This window comes from Canis aureus, chromosome 23 (genome assembly GCF_053574225.1).
Source record: "Canis aureus isolate CA01 chromosome 23, VMU_Caureus_v.1.0, whole genome shotgun sequence".
NCBI classification, from domain to species: Eukaryota; Metazoa; Chordata; class Mammalia; order Carnivora; family Canidae; genus Canis; species Canis aureus.
This window is the reverse complement of record NC_135633.1, coordinates 29,135,472-29,155,422: the sequence shown is the minus strand read 5'-3', so window position 1 is coordinate 29,155,422 and position 19,951 is coordinate 29,135,472. Positions and strand designations below refer to the sequence as shown.

At 56.8% G+C, this 19,951-nt stretch overlaps 1 protein-coding gene across 1 annotated transcript; it reads left to right on the top strand.

Moving 5' to 3' along the window:
- The first annotated feature begins 1,987 nt into the window (after positions 1-1,987).
- Positions 1,988-19,101, top strand: WNT11 (Wnt family member 11). The gene is made up of 5 exons (XM_077867105.1): positions 1,988-2,141; positions 8,977-9,212; positions 10,776-11,053; positions 13,711-14,003; positions 18,254-19,101. Exons 1-5 carry the CDS (start codon positions 2,059-2,061, stop codon positions 18,426-18,428), a joined length of 1,065 nt encoding a protein of 354 aa, XP_077723231.1. The 5' UTR covers positions 1,988-2,058; the 3' UTR covers positions 18,429-19,101.
- The last annotated feature ends 850 nt before the right edge of the window (positions 19,102-19,951 follow it).

Here is a 19,951-nt window from a genome sequence, read left to right as displayed (position 1 = left end):
CCTTACAAGGGGCAGGAAAAATCCGTCCGGACTCAGGGGGCCGGGCCAGGCGTTGCCTCTCCCAGCCACGAGCTGGGTCGGTGCAAGGAGAAGCCCGGGGCCACCGGGCCTCTCAGAGAAAGTCTGGAGTAGCTGTGGGCCTGGGTCCCCGTTTGCGGTGCCCCGGGCGGCCCGTCCGCGCTCTGCTCCGTCCGCGCGCAGTCCCCCCCCCCCCCCACTCCGGAATGCCGGGCGCCGGGCGGGGGTGGGGGGCCCACATTGCGGGGGGAGGTGGGGCCAGAAGAGACAGCGACTGGAGTTTGGATGCTCTCCCCTCCCCCCGTATCCAGCCGATATACTTCTGGTTCTCAGGAGCGGGGTACACCCTCGGCGCCGTAGGACAAAGCGTTTGGATGCCCGCTGGGCGGGAGGAGGGGCCCAGAACCCCGACTCGGCACGTTTGGAGTGCGCGCCTCGGTGTTAGGCGCCTAAAGTGCGGCTGGGTAGGAGGAAGGAGAAACGTAGTTCAGGGTTTTCTCCCTGCCTCCCTGGGTTGGGCCGCGGGCTCAGAGGTGTGCGGGGGGCGCAGACCCGCGAGGCTCCTGGGCGGCTTCGAAGGCTTCGGGAGATGCGTGGGCCAGTCCAGGCCCCGGTTCCGTAGAGGGGGACCCCGAGCCTGGGGGCGGCGGCGGGCTGGCCGAGCACGCAGCCGGAGGAGAACGCCCCCTTCCCGCTCCAGCGCCCCCTGGAAGGCGGGCGCCTCCTTTCCCGACTCCCCGAGCCCTTTAGAAAGGAATCTCTTTGTCTCTGCTCCTCCCCCGGGGAGAGGGCCTGGAGCTGCGCTGGTCTCCGGGAGAACGCCAGGTGCTGGTAAATCTGGGAGAAGCTGGGAAGGGAGTTAATGAGGTGAGAATGAAGAGAGGGAAGACACACACGCACACACGCGCGCGCGCACACACACGCACACACACGCACACACACACACACACATACACAAAAAGATGAAGAAAAGTAAAAAAACCCGAGAAGCGGCCCTGCGACCTGCGGGCGGGCGGGCGGGGTAACGGTTGCTCCGCGGCCCCAGGTCGCCCCCTGGCGGCCAGAGGCGGCGTGGCGTCGGCCCCGGGAGCTCCGCCGCTTAGCTTCGGCCAGGCTGGTCGGCTTTGGCTCCCGCCCGGGCACCACCCGGCCGTCTGAAGGGGGGCCGCTAGGCGGGGACCACTGTATGAACACCGCTGCCATTTCATTTCTCATCCTCCCCTCCACTGATGCCCACAGCAAGCCCCCACTTCCTAGTCTGAGCATCGGTGGACTCATAGGACACCTGGGAGTGTAACCAACGCCGCCGTTTCACATCCCCGGGTCTCAGATTTCTTACCTGTGAGATGGGGGCAGGGGTGGTACCTGTCTCCCAGGGTTGCTGGGAGGAGCACATGCGATCATGCGCTTTCTTTATAAAAGGCGAATTTTGTCCGAATCACAATTGTGTCCTTCGTGTACAGAGAAGGTAAACTGAGGCCCAGAGGGGAAGGATTGCCACGGCCCTCCCTACTGACTAGTAACTATTTCGGAGATAACGCAGATCCTGGGCGCTCGCACGCGCACCCGGCCTCGGCCCTGCCCCCCTTTCCTCCTTTCCTTTCCGAGCCTCCCGGGGTCTGGTTGGGCCCGGCTGCTCCCTCCGCCTCGGTCTCGGACCCGCTCGCTCCGTCTCTCGGGCCCGGCCCCGCCGCCCCCGTCCCGATCGCGGGCAGCCTGGAGCCCAGCCGGGGCCGCGCTCGGCCACACCGAACTCGAGCCAGACGCCGGCCGCGTCCCGGGCTGTGCGGGGCGGGAGGCGACGCCCGCCGCGCGCTCGGCCTCCCCGGCCCGACCCCTCCTTTGTAATTTGAATAAAACGCGCCCCCCGCGCCCGCCCCCGCGCCCGCGCCCGCGCCCGCCCCCGCGGCCTCCGCCCCGCGCGCCGCCTTAACCCCCGCCCCGGCTCTCCCCGACTGCAGGCGGCGTGCGCGGGGCCGAGCGGCGGACCTGGTGCAGCAGCTCCCGACGGTGCGCCCCGAGCGCGCGTGCTGCGCCACCATGAGGGCGCGGCCGCGGGTGTGCGAGGCGCTCCTCTTCGCCCTGGCGCTCCAGACCGGCGTGTGCTACGGCATCAAATGGCTGTAAGTAGGGACCTCGCGTCTGCGTGGTCGGGCTGGGGGACAGGCGGACGCGGGCAGCGGCTGATGTTAAGGGGGCTCCCCGGGGACCGGGTGAGTGCCCAAGCCCCAGGAGCGGGAGTTGGCTTGGGGGTCGTGGGCAAGTCACTCTCCTTACGCCTCCTTCTCCTGCTCGTAGAGTATTGGCCTCACCTCCCCAAGGGTCGTGAGGCAGGAGCGAGACAGGGCGTGCGTGGAGAGCTACAGAATTGCCCTGTCCCTTGCGCCAGACCCGTAGAGGGGCAGATGGAAAAAGACAGTATGGTCCGGGGGCCCAGTCAGGAGGGTCTGTGCCCCTGCACACGGGCCTGCTCAGTGTTTCCTCGTGGGTCTCCTGACCCTAGCTGAAGATCCTCAAACAGTCCCGACCCCTCCCTCCACCTGGGTGACCTTGGGGGAAGTGTCACTCAACCTCTGGGAGCCTCCACGTCCTCTCTCAAAGGAGGGCAGGAGTCTCTATCCTCTATTGCACTAAGGTCAGATGAGAAGCGGCTCATGAAAGAACTTCTTAAACTGTCAGATGCTGTGCACATGTGAAGGGTGTTCCTTTAGATAGAAATTATTAATGGGCCGATAGGTGGGAGCCGGGGGCTCTCTTCTACCCCGCAGAAGCAGAAGGGAGTGCCTGCTCTGTGCAGGGCTGTGCGCACGCACGCAGGGGCAGGGGCGGCTGGGGAGAGAAGCAAAACCCAGCCCTTTCCTGGAGGAGCTGCCCTCCGGACTGCAAGAGATAAGCCCAGGCCGTAAATAACTCCAAGTGCCCTAAGAGTGACCAGGGTGGTGTCGTGGGGGCCCAGAGGAGGGGAGACCACCTGGTGGGGGGACACATACTTTGGACGCTGGGGTGAGTTTTGAGGGGCAGTGTTCCTAGGTTGGGCCTGAGGAGTCTCTAGGAGTTTGGTGGGTGGGGGCGGTGGGGAGGAGGGCACTTTGGGTGGAGGGACTCCCTGAATGGTGGGGACATCCAAGACAGGACTGGAGCTGGGGGGTGGGGAGGCCGTGCAGATAAGACAGGCAGGGACAGATCATGGGGGCTGGGGAGGGGTTTATGAGGAAGGTTCGCGGATTAGCTGCAAGCCTGGGCGATTGTGGCTGGGCCGCCAGCAAACAGTCCTGAGGTCACTGGCCCTGCCCCGGCTGCGGCTGAGTTACCGATTAATTGGTGATTCAGGAGGGTAACCCCATCTTCTTTCTTGCATTTCATGTTTGCAAGAAGTCTGGGCTCAGCAGCTCTTCTCAGCTGCTTCCGATTAGTTCTGTGAGACATTGGCCACCATCTACTGCCAGTACCTGGCACCGTGCTAGCTGGTGGGACCCTCTGATCAGAGCGTCCAAGTCCTCTTCACCCACCACACAATTTTACAGATAAGGCCACTGAGGCCCTGGGGTGGGGGGAATGATTTGCCAAAGAGCATTAGGCACGTCAGAGGCCAAAAGCTAGGCTTGCTCCTAGAGCATTGTGGGGGACAGTGCTGTCCTTCCCACACCATGGTGAGAATGCTGAGGCTCTGACAAGTGTGTGACTTGCACAAGCCCCCATGCTGGCATGTGGCCAGGGAGGGCCTAGAATAGATGGCTAGCTAAGCCCAAGGTCCATGCAGTCCCCCACTGCATAACCTGGCTGCTACAAAAAGGGATACGACTCAGTGTCTGCCTTATAGGAGCTCCTAGCAAAGTGGATTTTGGGCTGTGTCCTAGGAGAGAGAGTGTGGGAGCCCAGAGGAGGAGCAGTTAGTTCCATCTGAGGGAGGTGACTTTGGGCTGGGCTTCAAAGGGTAGGTAGGATTTTGATGGCCAGGGATGGAATGTAAAGCAGGCACCTGGGCAGGAGGAAGAGCAGGAACAAAAGCAGAGGCAGGACAGTGCACAGGGGAAAGCAAAGAAACCAAGAATTGTAAGAGCCCACTTCTAAGTCCCCAGACTCTGTTCCAAGAGCTTCAGTCACTTAATTTTGATACTATTCTCATGAGGTAGGTGAAAGTCCTGTCACTAGCATTTTATAAATAAGGAAACTAAAGAACAGAGAGGATCAGTTACTGACCCAGGGTCACACAGCTAGTTAATGGTGGCTGTGGGATCAGAACCCAGGCAGATGGGCTCCATTCAGCCAAACCCTTGATAATAGTTAAAGTCTTGCTGGAGCTAAAGATATAGGGAGAGACAGGAGTGGAGTTTAAGCATAACAACCGTGTGTTTGTGTGTGTGTGTGTGTGTGTGTGTGTGTGTGTGTGTGGCCTTGTTACATGCCAAGCACTGTTCTGAGCACTTTTATATATATTGTTTCATTTGGATCTCCCAGGAGGTGGGTTCTGCTATCACCCCCATTGAATAGAACAGGAAATGGAGACACAGGGGCCTCTAACTCACAGAGTGTCACAGCTGGTAGGCAGTAGAGGTAGGATGTGGAGTTTGGGCATCTGGCTTGTGGCCTCTTGGTCTCAGGGAGCCACAGGACAATTGTGCCGAGGGAAGCGTACAGTGGGGCCAGGAGGTAGGGGCTCACCCAGGAGACTCAGCTGTCCTGGGGTTGTACCCCGGGGGTACTGCTGCCCTGGGCTTTGGAAAGGGAGCTGAAGGTGAAAGGGACATCGGACACAGAAATTGAAACCAGATGTGGCTCAGTGGCCCAAAAGGCCCACCTGTTGGGAGCCTGGGCCTCAGCCTGAGCTTTGCCAGTTTGTTAGCCACTAGCCATGCCTCAGCCAAGTCACTAGCTTCTGCCTCTCTGAGTCTCAGTTTCCTCATCTCTAAAATGGAAGTGAAAGAGCCCTGGCCTGGGATCTGGGAAGCCTGGGTTCTGGCTTGGCTCTGTCTGATTGGCTGTGTACATGTTTGGGCAAGCCCAGTCCTTCTCTGGGCCTCAGTGTCCCCACTTGAATGATGAGATAGGGACACGAAACCCAGGAAGGGCCAGTGATTTGCCCAAGGTCGCGTGTTGGGAGAGCGGCTGACTTGGAGCCGAAACCCAGGTCTCTGCCCCTGAGCCACTCCCAGGAGAACTCTCGACTCCCAGATGGAAGAGACCTTGGCCACCACGGTGGCATCCTTGGCACAGGCCTTGCTTGTGAACTCTGTCCCCTTCTGTCCTTTCTTCCACCCTCTCCCCCATGTCCCCATCCCCTGATAAACCAAAATGTTTTCAATTAGGGATCTGCTGCAGCGAGGTAAGCCAGAGGAGATGTCCAGACGGGTAACTCCCCCGCCTCCTGCCCTAATCCTTGATTACCTCCCCGAGGGGGACTTAGTTAGAAACGGTCATTACCACTAATTACCAGATGACCGCATTGCCCTCCTCAGGAGTGGAATCCACCGCCTCCTGCTTCCAGATCTCCCGGCTCGCGTGCTGTGTCTGGCCCCTCTGCCTGCACCACTCTCTCCAGTAGCTCCTCACCCATCAAGCCTCTCTGGGGTGCTTCCTATCTGTCCTTTGCCCTCCTTGACAGTCTGTGCCTCCTCTGGGAGGCTCCTCTCTGGGGCTCCCCTCATAGCACCTCCTCTCCCCACGGACTGGGGAGGTGGAGGCTGAGTGACTCAGAGTGGGACAGGCTAATACCCAGAGTGGCCCAGGTCCCCGGGCAGCAGGAGCACAGAGCACCCCCCAACTTGGGAGCTGCAGCACATGGTACTCAGGAATTGTCTGCACTGAGCTCCCCAGGAAAGGGTTCAGCCTTCATTATCTAACTCGTGGCTGGAGCAGGAGCCCAGAGCAGGGACTCAGAAGGCAGCCACACTGCTTGCGTGCCTGGTGCCGTGCCGGGGATTTTCTGGCATATCTCGTATCATCCTTCCCATCGTGAAACAGAAAACTGGCTCAGAGGAGAAGAAAGAAAGTTGGGCAAGGATGAAGGGCAGAGCGGGATCCGGGCAGGCTGAGTGTTGGCAGGCCCAGCCCGGCAGGGAGCGAACCCGGGAAGGAGAGGCCAGGTCTACAGGGTTGGTATCAGGAGGAAACAGGGCATCCGTCTGTGTCTCCTCTGTACAAAGGGTGGGGGAGTAATCCCCCAGACAGACCCCGCTGTGAGCCAGGGATGGGGCACGAGGCGAGAGGAGTGCCATATGGGGAGTGCCGCGCCTGCGGGGATAGTGTGTCGGTGTGTGGGGGCAGTTAGCAGGGTGTGGGTGGAGGGCTGTACCAACCAAGAAACAGGCCGAGGGGAGGGCATCTATCTGCCTCTGTGTGATCACACCTCACCCGGTATAGGCTACGGGAAATCAGACCAGAGGTTCCCTGAGGTGACCTGGCATAGACAGGGAGGGCCAGGGAGGACCTGATGGCTCAGTTTAGGTCAGAAACCATGCCTTAGGTCTGCATCCGAATAGACCAGGCATTGACCTGCTCATAGTTTGGAGGGTAGGGACGCGCCGGGGTAACAGTTAAGGACAGACTGCCCAGGATAGCCAAAATCTATCTCAGGTTGGGGTGGCACCACCCTAACTGGGTGGGGCATGGCAGAGAGGGAGAGGCAGGGGGAAACTGACTTATTAGGACTTAATGTAGCACCTGTTATCCCCATCAGCCTCTCCAAGACCTCTAGGAGTTCCCATCTGGTAGATGATGCTCAGAAAGGTACAGCAATTTGCCCAAGGTTAACAACAGCACACGAGGGCAGAACTGGAGCTAGAACCCAGGGCTTCTGACTCCCTCTAGTCCAGGATTCACTGGCAATAAGCAGAAGCAATCCCATTTATGAATGTTCCATATGTTTTTTTAATGTTCCATATGTTTTATATGCATTATCTTATTGAAGTCTTGCCATCACCTTTTGAAGTGGAAATTCTCCTTTTCTTGTAACAGATGAGGACCATGAGGCACAGAGAGGTTGAGTAACTTACCCATGTCATACAGCTGCTCCCTAAACCTGGGCTCTTCCCCTGGGCCAGCCCATGAGCTGGAACATCTGGGTCATTGCCTTCTAACTGGGATAGGTCTGTGTAGCCACTAGACCCCGGGCTCCTTGAGGAAAGGATCATGTGTTGTGTTCATTACCAAATGAGGTCAAGAAGAGTTGGTGCTTAGTAAATATTTCTTCCACAAGTAGATCCAGTTCATTTATTCATTTAGATGTAGGAGCAAGGGGAAAGGTATTCCTGGCATCAGGAAAAGTCTGGGCAAAGGCAGGGTGGTGGGGCGGTCCCTGTCAGAGAAGCCAGGAGTCTGGTATGGCCAGATAGTAGAGCACACCAGGGACAGGGAGGGGACACTAGAGAGGGCTGGGGGACCAGGTTTGAGGCAGCCCTCGGCCTTGACTATGTGGGTGCAGACCACCAGGGCAGTGATTGCAGTAGCTCCCCTCGCTGAGCACTGAGCCGGTGTGTCAGCCCTGGGCAGAGCACTGAGGCCCACCGAGTTACTCCCCCAGGGAATGCTGAGAGGTTACTGGGCTAGGAGAGGCCAAGTGACTTGCTCAAAGTCACAAAGGGAATGACAGAGCCAGGAGTCTACCTTGGTCTGTGCTCTTGTTTAAAACGATCTCCCTTGGGATCTCAGGCTGGGGGTTCTGGGATCCTGGCCTCATCAAGTCTCAGCCCTGACCCCGAGTGAGGACTCTGGTGCTCGCAGCAAGCCGGGGCCCCCAACACTGTGACTGCAGATCGGCCTGTCCTTGCCCCTGCTTCCTCCAGGGTCTCTGCTGGCTTGCTGGGGGCCAGCTGACTCTGGGGCAGGGGATGAGTCCATGCAGAACCCTCTTGGGGCTTGCCATGGAGTCCCTGTAGTCTGTGCTTAGAGGCTCTGCCTGGTGCAGGACCTGGGAGAAAGGTGCATCCGAGATGTACCCCTGGTCCTAGAGCCTTGCAATCCCAGCGCCTAGAGTCTGGATCTGGGAAGCTCCTGGGTCCTACAACATCACCAGGGTTCATAGAGACCCCCAGGCCAGCATTTCCCAAAACATGGATGAGGTGAGCTTTTCTCAAAGAGCTTTGTGCTTAGCGGACTCCTGAGTTAAACAAAACCAAACCTTGTTGCTTTGCTGTGGGCCTTCTCAGGGCCTTTAAAATGTACATATGCATCAGTTACTCTCCAAAAGAGGACAGAGTACATCATGTTTCCCAAATGTGTTTAACCATGGATCCCTTTTTTTCAGAATGTCTCACTTTTCCATTCTGGGAAATAGTTTAACAGGTACAGACACTGCAGCCCAGAAAGGGACAGTGATTTATCTAAGGGCACACAGCAAGTTAATGGCTAAGTCTAATTTATCACAACATTGAGTGGCTCCTTAAATCCTCTAATAAATCACTTGCACGTGTGTGGGATTTTATAGCCCAATAAACGAGTTTAATAATTAAATGAAGGAATGTATGGTAAGCTCTTAACTCCTACTGTGCATCTAGTAAGTGCTCAGTTAATAGTATGTATTATGATGATGTTGACTGTAATAATGTAGCGCCCAGCGCGTGCCTGGCACATACAGGTGCTCCACCTTGACTGAATATTGAATAAAGGGTAGTTAATTCACAGCTGTGTGAGAATAAACAGGGAAGCGGTATGAGTGCTTTGTGAGGTGTATAGCTGTTCATGGTTAGGATAATAGTAAAGTGTAAAGAGGTTGGAGGGTATGATCCGACCTGAATGAGGGCCTGGTCCAGAGAGGGACAGTGATGTGCCCAAGGCCACAAGGAGCGGGCGGGGGAGCCATTGCTCTGCTGGGGCAGGGTCTTTGCGTCTTAGTCTCCCAACTCCTTCTAGCAAAGGCCCCCGAGCCCATTGAGGAAAGCTGGGACCAGGAGGGCAGGTGCAACGTGGCCCCTCACACTCTGTCTTTCCTTCCATTGGTTCTTGCCCTTCGGTGGTGTGTAGGGCGCTGTCCAAGACCCCGGCGGCCCTGGCGCTGAACCAGACGCAGCACTGCAAGCAGCTGGAGGGGCTGGTGTCTGCGCAGGTGCAGCTCTGCCGCAGCAACCTGGAGCTCATGCACACCATCGTGCACGCTGCCCGCGAGGTCATGAAGGCCTGCCGCAGGGCCTTTGCGGACATGCGCTGGAACTGCTCCTCCATCGAGCTTGCCCCCAACTACCTGCTTGACCTGGAGAGAGGTAGGGAGCCGGTGGGGGCTGCTAGGGCCTGCAGAATGCGCCCAGGTGGGGATGGATGAATTCAGGCATATGCATATGTGTGTTTAGATAGGTGGGTGAATTCATGGATGGATGGATGGGTGTTGATGGCTGTGTGATGGGTGGATGAGTGACTGGGTGGGTGATGGATGGAAGCACAGAAGAGAATACAGGTGTGGATGGATTGGTGGATGAATTAATCACAGATATGGGTATCCAGGCATGAATTGATGAATGAATAAACACACAGTGAGTGAATATGCCAGTGTAGGGGTAGCACAAATGGTTGTGTACCCTAATCCCTAATGCATGAAGAAAGGATGGATGAGGCCCAAGAGGCCCTCGGGAGGGGAGTATGTAACATGAAGACGAGAGAGCCCACCCTCAGGCAGACAGGTGTGCCACAGATCATTCTAGACTGAGGTGCCTGCAGATGCTGTGAGATGCACAAAGTGAGGTAGGGTCTCCACTTACTGGCGCAGGTGGCTTCTGGGGGGGGGTGTTGGGGGTCTTGTGTACAGTAAAAGAGGTTTTTGTTGGGCAGAAGTGCCCCAATGTTTGTAATCTCTCCCCTGTACGATAATAGCTAAGGTTTGTGGAGCACATGACAATGCTTCCTTCCTTCCCAAATTATTTGAACTCTAGAGCAAGCCTGTGAGGTAGGTATTATCATTCCCATTCTACAGTTAAGGAAACTGAGGCTTGAGAAGGGAAGGTGACTTGCATGGACCTAAAGCCAAGACATCCAACAGCAGAGGCACATTGGGCTCTGTGTGGGTCTCCCAAGGCTGCTGTGACCAAGTTTCACAAACAGGGGCTTCAAACAACAAAACTGCATTGCCCATAGTTCTGGAGGCCCAAAATCTGAGATTAAGGTGCCAGCAGGGCTGTGCTCCCTCCGATGGCCCTGGGGAAGTTCTTCCTTTGTCTCTTCTTAGATTTTGGTGGCTGTCAGCAGCCTCCATGTTCCTTTGCTCACAGATGCGTCTCTTCAATCCCTGCCTCTGTCACGTAGGGTTCCCCCACCATGTGTCTCTATCCAAGGGTCCCCTTCCTGTAAGGACACCCGTCCTTAGGTTAGGGCCCACTCTGATCCAGTATGACCTCATCTTAGTTCAGTTATACTTGCAAAGACCCTGTTTCTAATAAGGTCATGTTCACAGGTACCAGGGGTCAGAACTTGACCCTGTCTTTTTGGGGGACACAGCTCAACCTACAGCTGGCTCTTTGCACACTCATCTGCCCCTCAGGTCTGAGTTCCTTTGAGGGGTAGCCCCTAAAACTGAGTGCAGGGAAGCAGGGGGAGAACCGGAATGGCGGAATGTTAAGCGTGTGGGAGCAAGGTGCCTGTAGGGGTGCAGGCCCTCAGGGCCTCTGGATGTGGGGGTGAGTTTGTGAGCGGGCGTACAAGTCAGCTACTGCGTGTGCGGGAGAGCCGGCTAGCGACAGATCAACGTCGCGCGTCTGCCCACCACCTGTTGCAGCCCCTGCCCCTGCCGGCCCACAGAGGGGCCTGCCCCCCGCTGAGCCAGCACCTCCCCACAGGGACCCGGGAGTCGGCCTTCGTGTATGCGCTGTCGGCGGCCGCCATCAGCCACGCCATCGCCCGGGCCTGCACCTCCGGGGACCTGCCCGGCTGCTCCTGCGGCCCCGTCCCAGGTGAGCCACCCGGGCCCGGGAACCGCTGGGGAGGATGTGCGGACAACCTCAGCTACGGGCTTCTCATGGGAGCCAAGTTTTCCGATGCTCCTATGAAGGTGAAAAAAACAGGATCCCAAGCCAATAAACTGATGCGTCTACACAACAGTGAAGTGGGGAGACAGGTAACCACCCACCCCACCCACCCCAGATGGTTATGCTCATGCCAGTCGGCCAGGAAAGGGCCACCAGTGTGCCCTGATGGAGGGGGCGGCGGGGGGGCGGGCCCCGATCCGCCCACACTGGTGTGCTCCCCGGCCTCCCCCAGCTCTCCCCTTTCCAGCAGCTTGGGGCTTGCCAGGCTCCTCCTCCTCCTCCTCCTCCGGGGGTCTACCAGGATTTGAATGGGAAATGCTGGTGGAGCAGAAGGAACACTGAGCTAGGGGTCAGGAGCTCCAGGTTCCTGCTTTGGCTCTGGCACTAAACTGGCTGTGTGATGTTGGGCAAGTCACTTCCTCTCTGGCCTCAGTTGTTTCTAGCTGTAAAATGGACTGGCTTGGTGCTCTCTAGTCCCCATTGGCCACCCTCCTCAGGCTCCTGCGGGGCCTCGGGCCGAGGCTGGGTGTGGGAGGAGGCATGGGGAGGGCTGGAGGATAAGAGCCTCAGCCTATGGGGTCTCCGTGGACCTAACGGGGTCCATCCAGCTCCAGAACACAGTGGGCCCTGCACGTCTGTTACCCCAGTGTCTCATTAATTCCTTGCCTAATTCCACTGAAGGTTGGGGTGAATGCATAAGTGAATGAGTGGACCTTTTTATTTTTAGAAGATAAAAAATCCACTTTATACTAATCTGAGCACCAGGCGCTATGGTGGTGCCTTGAGTTTTCTGTCCTGTAGTCCACACACCCCCCTGCGAGGAGATGCTGCTACCCATCTCACGCGTGGGGAACGGGGACCTGAGGGGTGGAGCGTTGGGTGCAGATGGCATCTCATGGTTTCCCGCGGCCCCAGCAGCCCATTGTTCAGAGGCAGAAAGGGAGGCAGAAAGAACTTAGGTGGCTCAGCCAAGGACACAGGGAGCGATGGAGCCCAGGTCTGCAGGACTCCAAGTCCAGAGGTTTCCACCGCCTCAGCTTCCTCTCTCACTGGTCTCCCTCAGGGAAGGATTCTAGGATGTCCAGGCCATGTTTGGATAGTTGGAGAAACTGAGGCCAAGAGACCCCATGGGCTTGTAGCAGGGCCTGGCCAGGGACCCAGGACTCCTGCCTCCCAATCCTACCGGCCTGCCCCTGTCCTTCGGAAGCCAGCCCCAAGCCCAAGAACCCAGCTTCACTCTTGTGCTGCTGGGGGAAACAGTCATCCCCTCCTGCCGAGCAGTCCAGGCAGGCTTCTCAGCCTCAGGGGTGCATTCTGCTTGTCCCTGGGGCCCTGATGCCGAGGATCCGGCCGCCCTGAGGCCATCTGCAAAAGGACCCGGTCCCCTCCCCGCAGCCACAGGACTCGTGAGGGTTAAATGAAGTAACAGATACGGCGTATTTAGCACTGGCCCATGGTGGGTGTCTGGAAGCTCTGGGCCCCTTCCCACCCATCTGAGCTGAGGAGCTAAACATAGTTCACCTGTCGATGATGATTGAAGGGTACCTTGATGCCCTTGGGAGGTTGAATGTACCATGCAGTCAGGCTCACCTCCTTCCCGTGTTCTCCGCGGGCTTTGCTGAGCCAATTCCAGATTTTAGACCCAGTGAACCCCCTCATTCCCCACTTCCTGGTGAAGAAGGAGCCCTGGGACCTTGACCAGCTCCCGCACTAACTCACCGAATGATTTTGGTCAAGTCTCTGCTCGCTCTGGCCTCAGTTTCCCCTTCTTTCTAATGCAGGGGTAGGCCCAGAGGACCCGTAAGCCTTGCAGCTCCGCATAGGGCAGGCAGGAGGGCTGGCCCCGGGGCAGAGGGATCCGAGGGGAAATTGAGGCCCGAGGAAGGTGATAGGACGAAGTCATTTCAGAAGCCAGGGCTAGAGTTTCCCCGAGCCCCAGAGCTCAAGCCTCCCTGCTGCACCACAGTCATTAGACTAATTTTTCAAACCAGTGTTGATTTGACTTTTGTAGTTCACAGCACCCTTTCATACGTGTCCCCTCTTGAATCCCAGCAACCACTCTGCAAGGTAGCAATTATGTGCCTGCCCTGCACAGAGTAAGATAGAGGGGCTGACCGGGACGGGGCTCACTGGGGGGCTCCAGGCAGTGCAGAGGAAGGGCCAGCCAGGCCAGGGAACGTGCCCCCATGTGCTTACCTCCTGCCTCCCCTCCTCTCTCCCCCCTCATTCCTCTGCTTCCTTCCTTCTTTTTCCCCCTTTTATCCAACAAGGATTCAGTGAGCCCCAGTTTTGTGCAAGAGAAAAGCATGGAACAATTAAAAGGCTTGCCCTCAGACCTGAGTTCAGATCCCAGCTCCAGGATTTGCTAGTTGTGCAAACTTGAGCTTGAGACTTGGTTTCTCTGAACCTTTGTTTCCTCTTTTTAAAATGAGGAAAGTAACGGTACCTCCGGTGAAGAACTCTTAGAATGATTAAGCCATATTATGTATTGGGGCAGTTGGCATCTGTTATCCCTACAAATGCCATTCCCTTCATGTCCCTCCCAGCTCCCCCCAGGCTGGAGGAGGAGCTGAGAACCTACAACACTCTCCAGCTTTAGAGCCAAAAGCTCCCTCACTTGAGGCCCAGAGTAGTCAGTGACTCCCTGAGAGTCCCCAGCATGTGGGGGGTGGGAGGGCAGGGTCCCCCCGGGCAGGCCAGGGAGGGGACCCTGGCCGCCCAGCCCGACGCCCTCCCCTGTCTGCAGGCTCTGCGTGCCTCTCTGGAAATGAAGTGTAAGTGCCATGGGGTATCTGGCTCCTGCTCCATCCGCACCTGCTGGAAGGGGCTGCAGGAGCTTCGGGATGTGGCTGCTGACCTCAAGACCCGCTACCTGTCGGCCACCAAGGTGGTGCACCGCCCCATGGGCACCCGCAAGCACCTGGTGCCCAAGGACCTGGACATCAGGCCTGTGAAGGACTCAGAGCTTGTCTATCTGCAGAGTTCGCCCGACTTCTGCATGAAGAACGAGAAGGTGGGCTCCCACGGGACGCAAGACAGGTAAGGGTCTGCCGCCAGGGTGGCAGGGTGGGAAAGGGTCAGCTATGTGGCAGGTGCCCCATGTCAGCTCAAGGCCGGGCACATGGTCTTGCCTCAGCTGGCACTTGGGGAATGGAGTCCCTGCCCATGGATGGAGGGGGCCCCAGGAGTGCCCAGCAGAGGTGCCAGGGCCCAAGAGGGCCCCAGCAGAGCTCCTTGAGTGTATGTGGCTCAAGCAAGGAGCCCCTGGGCAGTGGAGGCTGGTGGGGGAGATGGGGAGAGACGGTGACCACATTGGGAGGCTGGCTGCCCCACATAAGACGGGTCCTCAAGAAGTGTTTGTCAAGTGAGTAAGTGAAGGGTCGATGTCATCTTGGCTGCTGGTTGGACAAATAAGGAACTGAGGCACAAGGGGGCAGCAGCCAGCCCACAGCCACGCAGGAAGTCTGCACTGAGCCAGAGACTGAAGCAGGCAACTGCTTCTCAGAAGGGCAGCGGGCGCAGGAGGCCTGCTTTGTGGACGGACAGTGCCCCCGTGTTCCCTGACACACATGCACCACCTCCTGGGCCCGGTTCTCTCCCCTTGGTCCCCAGTTCAGGAGCCGGGTCTGGGGTCCCAACAGCAGACCCCGTCACTACTGCTGAAGCGGGCTCAGGACAGGAGAAAGAGAACCAGGGGTAACCGGGGACCTACTGTGTACCGAGCTGGTGAGGATTCAGGGCAGCAGCATTTCCCAGAGATGGTTCTAGGGGAAGTTAGTCCTGAGATGCTGTAATAGAAATAGCTCTGCAATCAGATATGATTGGGAAATTCTCTTTGGCGATTTGCAAAGCACGAGAACATTTTAAAGGCTCGGAGGAATCCCACAGTAAAGGATCTGCCTAAGCCAACGTTTCCCAGAGGTGTTTGGCTGTGGAACTCTTTTATTAAGGAGCCCCTAATAGCATTCCACAAAACTAGTGTTCTGCGGGGTTAAAAGAATATTGAACCAGAGTGAGGGTGTCTGAGAACGTGTCTGGCACATAGTTGGTGCCCAGCCAGCATTTGCTTCCTCCGCAGCCCACGTTCCTGTCTCCAAGAGAGGGGGGCTGGTTTGGGGGGCTCCATCTTAACAGACCGGGGCAGCAGGCTCTGAGAGGAGGCCCTGGCTCCCATCTGGAGGCCAGATTGAGGGGGTCGGGTGAAGTGAAGATGGAACCAGGTCAAGCCAGGGAGACAGGAAGGAGCAAGAGTCTGGTCTGAGGCAGCCAGGGTGGGTGTGATGAGGATGGGGTGGGGGCAGAGGGATTCTAGAACCCAGAGAGGCTGGGAAAAGCCCAGAGCAAACAGAGGGTCTCCCGGATCCATGGGGGCGATGTGTGTGTGTGTGTGTGTGTGTGTGTGTGTGTGTGTATGTAAGGAAGGACAGTTCCCACCCCAGCACACAGCCTCCTACCTGTGGGACCTTGAGAAAATCCCTTCACTTCTCTGAGGCTCAGCCTCGTCTTCTGTGCAAAGCAGAGGGGCGGCCGGCAGTCTCCAGTTGTACTTACTGAGCTGCTCCTCTGTGCTAGGCTGTGTCAGTCCCATGGGACAGGCTCATTAATGGTCTCCCCTCCCCGCCCCCGGGCTGCCGGGCCTCTGCTTACCCAGAGCCTCACTCTGCTTGCCCCAGGGCTACTGATGAGGAGGCCCCCTCACGCAGCATCACTTGCTCCCTTGTTTTCTCTGAATGCGTCCCCCACTTGCCACCAGGTTTCCCTCCATGCACAGCTCTCAGCCATTCGTCTGAGCATGGGCTTTTGCAGACACCTGTATGGGTCAGCTTTCTGTGCAGTAACAAACAGCTCCAATGTCTCAGGAGTATCACAGACACTTTCACATGTACTTATTACTTGAGGCTCTGGCAAGAATACGGAAGGGGAAGAACCAAGTGGTTGGATCATGACAGAGGAAAAAGCCCAAGGGTGAGGGGAGCCCCTGATGCAGCCTGGACATCAAGAAAGCTTCCTGGAGGAGGGGGAGCATGAGCTCTACTAGGTTGGGGGATTGGGGAGTACAAGGGGTTGGAGGTGAATGAGCTTTGTTAACTGTGAAAAGCATGTGCATGGGTGGCACCTCTAGAGGCTGGCTCCCTTGTTGGGAGGACAGTGTCCTGTGGCCTTCCTCAAACCCAGCTTGGTGAACTGAGGCCACAGCAGCAGTCAGCATTCCAAACCCCAGCTCTCTTGTCATGTTTCTTTCAGCGGCCCCTGCACTAAGGCAACCTGCCCTGGGCCCCTGGATCTTTCCCGAAGTTCCATTCTCCCAAGCTCCCCCTCTCAGGCACCACTGCAGACCTTGTCTGGTTCTGGGGCTGGCCTTCAGGTTTCAAACATCACATGTCAGGGATCTAGCAATAAAAATGAAACTCTTCCAGCTTCCTACCACCCTTTCCTGGAGGAGCTGTCGGAGACCTCCAGGATAAGACCAGGGGGCACGACTGATGTTGAGTGGTTGGACAGAGTCCCCTTTGTTAAGTGGCTTGCCTTGAGGCACACAGCCAGTAAGTGGCAGAGCTGGGGTTTGAACCTGGGTCTGTCTGACCCTGGGGCATATGTTCTTCCTGCTGTTCCTGGAACTGCTCGAAGCCCCTACCTGTGGGTCACCATCACCTCCTGACTCTCCTTCCCTGCACTCCCTCCTTCCAGCCCCGTGGCCTCCTCCTAGTCCAGGACTCCGCCTCTCTTTCTCAGTTGCTCTTGGCCTTTCCTCTGGCCTCCCTACTTCCAGCTCTATGCCTTCCATCTGTTCTCGCCACCTAGATGAGGTCAGGTCCTGTGCCTTTGCCCAGGCTGTTTGTTTTCTTTGCTCCCAACACCCTTTCCCTCCTTTCCATCTTACATTTCTGCTTGTCTTTCGTGACATGGCCTAGACGACCCTCCTCCAGGAAGCCTTCCCCGAACTCTCACAGAGCCCATGCTTGTACTGTGTGACTCTGGGCAGGCTTCCTCTCCGTTCTGTGGCTTAGCTTCCCCATCAGGAAATATGAGGGCTGAATTTGGTCATCCCTAGAACTCGCCCATCTCGGACATTCTGGGATTCCTGAGTCCACGTGGCTGTGAGGACCCAGCTGCCTCCCATAACAATATCCCTGCTAGCCTGAGCCCAGCTAGAGGAACTGCCAGCCTACAGCCGGATGGTTGGGTTTCCTAGGGACCTTCAGTGTTTTCTCCCACAGCCATGTGATTCGGAAAGAAATGCAACCCCTGGAAGCCTCTGGGTTCTCTGCCCTAAGGGTAGGGAGAGCGTGTGCTAAACTTGGTCTCAGGACCCCTGAGCTTAAGCCCTGCTTACCCACAGACTCTTGTGGGAACTTGAGCAAGCTTCTGCCCTTTACCAAGTCCATTACCATCTGTGCAATGGCCATAATCATTTCACTGACCCCAGGACCCTGTGTGCCTCCTCTAAGATTAAATACTGGAGGGAGGGCAGCCCTGGTGGCTCAGCAGTTTAGCACCACCTTTGGACCAGGGTGGGAACCCGGGATCGAGTTCCGCATCAGGCTCCCAGCATGGAGTCTGCTTCTCCCTCTGCCTGTGTCTCTGCCTCTCTCTCTCTCTCTATGTCTCTCATGAATAAATAAATGAAATCTTAAAAAAAAAATACTGGAGGGAAATGCTTGGCACATAGGGGCAAATGGTTGACAGAGCCTCTCTCTCAACGAACAGTGTGCCACATACTCACTTTGCCTCATATCCAGCATCATTTTGTCTGTTCCAGAATTTTCCCGGGATTCTAAATGAAAAAACTATCTTTACACTTATAAACTGTCTTTACACTATCTTTATAAATATAGCTATTTATATATCTTTAATATAATTAAAGATCAGATAGGAAGACAGGATCATTAGAGTGGTTAAGGCTCCTTCAGGTATTTAGAAGTAGGAGGAATAGGAAAAAAATGTCACCCCCAAGAAAACAAAACCCTCCCATCATTTTGCTACATGCTTGTTAGAAATCTAAGGAAAGGGGGGAGGGTGGACAGGGATACTCAGGGACAGGGCATCATAGGGATTTGGCACAAAACTCAGCATTAAAGGTAACCCCTGCCCCCTAAAAAGAAAGAAAGAAAGAAATCTAGGGAAAAGTGAGAAGTACTCTCAGGGAAGGAGATTATTTAAAATTCTCCAAAGACCAAGACCCCTTCCAAGAGGAGCTGAGTGGGCAGCCGAGGGCAGCGGGAGGCTGCGGTCCCCCCGCCCCCAGGGAGTGTGCCCTCCCTAACCGCCCTTTCCCTCCCCCGCTCCAGGCAGTGCAACAAAACATCCCATGGCAGTGACAGCTGTGACCTCATGTGCTGCGGCCGTGGCTACAACCCCTACACAGACCGCGTGGTCGAGCGCTGCCACTGCAAGTATCACTGGTGCTGCTACGTTACCTGCCGCCGCTGCGAGCGCACAGTGGAGCGCTACGTCTGCAAGTGAGGTCCCACCTGCGCCCCCGGGACCCTTGGAGCCCCCTGTGCCCCCCACCCCGGGGCCCGGACACACCCCGTGGATTGTCGCTTGGGGATCCCAGATGCCTGGCATGGGAGGTGGCTTGTGCTTTGCCTCCACTTGGAAACCACCACCGCCAGGGCCAGAAGGCCTGGCCACCCTGGAAGGAGGGCCCGGACATCAGAGGAAACCGACGAGATTAAAAATAACCTGGCAGCCCGAGCCGGGGAGTGCCCACGCGCTGCCTTCCAGGCCGGCCTCAGAAGCCAGGGCCATGGGTTTGGCAGGACTGGTATGGACTTGACCTTTCGCAGCCAGAGACACCAGCCTCCCGGGAAGGGGGTGCGGTCAGCTGGCCTTCATCAGAATGTTCTGCAGGCCCAGCCCTTGAGACCCCCACGCCGGCCCCAGGGTCTGAGCCTGCTGGGCCCACCACATGGAACCACTAGCTTGGGTTGTAAATGTTTTGTTTTTGTGTTTTTTTGTTTTTTTTTTTTTTGTTTTTTTTTGGTTTTGTTTTGTTTCTTCCTCTGGGATGTGGGAGCTACAGAAATATTTATAAAACATAGCTTTTTTTTGGGGGTGGCTCGCCTCCATTCCTCTTTATATATTTTATATATATATATAAATAAATATATATAATGATCTATATTTTAAACAAGCTTTTTAAACAGCTGTATGAAATAAATGGTGAGGGAACCCCAGCCCGCCCCTGCGGTCTGTGGCCTCCTCAAGTGAACTCAGAAGGTCCTGAGGCCGCAGGGCAAACTCTCGGGTTTCCAGGCAGGGCGGCTTCCGATTGATGTCCCCAGCCCCCAGCTCCGGCCCTGAGCTCCCCGTAAGATCTCTTGGTCAAGGGCGCGGACAGACGTCTTGAAACATAAACCCAGCTGGCAGAGCCTTTGTACCTCAGGGACACACAGGCAGGCGTGCATAGCCTGGCTGTGTCGTCAGACCTGCTAAGCTAGCTTCAGGAGAAAACCTACTACGGTGGGGGGTGGGGTTGGGGAGGGTGGGAGTGGGAGGGAGGGGGTGCAGTCCACAGGGGTGGGGGGTGGGGGGGAGCTGGGGATCAGAACTCAGGGAGGTAGTGATAGACCCAGGCTCCTGCTAGCTTGTCCTGGTGGGTGTTCTGGGGGGGGGGTCCCCTTCCTGACCTCAGTGTCCCCATTTGTAAACCAGAGGTGGTGAAAATTAAAGTTGGTGGTTGGGAACATTCCCCCCGCTACCACCCACATCCCCACCTCTGCGTGGGCCAGGCTGATCACAGTGGATGCAGTGAGAAGCAGTCGGAGTCCTGTCCTGTGTTAAAGGTGGAGTCATCAGGGATTTACTGTCTTTCTGGCTGTAGGGTGTCGGGCAAGGAGGGTTAAGAAGGTCGCAAGTGTTAGGTGGGGGGTACCTGGAAGCCCTGAGATGGGGATGGAGAGAGGGCTGGGGCTCAGACTCAGCCTACATGGAGACCGGGAGGTCGATTCAGTCCTGAGTAGAACGGGTGGGGAGAGGCTGAG

Bases quoted from the DNA above. Each gene is read 5' to 3' on its own strand.
- WNT11 (XM_077867105.1), top strand. From the start codon at position 2,059: ATGAGGGCGCGGCCGCGGGTGTGCGAGGCGCTCCTCTTCGCCCTGGCG. The intron at 9,213-10,775 runs GTAGGGAGCCGG...ACCTCCCCACAG, and splicing joins CCTGCTTGACCTGGAGAGAG to GGACCCGGGAGTCGGCCTTC. The intron at 14,004-18,253 runs GTAAGGGTCTGC...CCCCCGCTCCAG, and splicing joins TCCCACGGGACGCAAGACAG to GCAGTGCAACAAAACATCCC.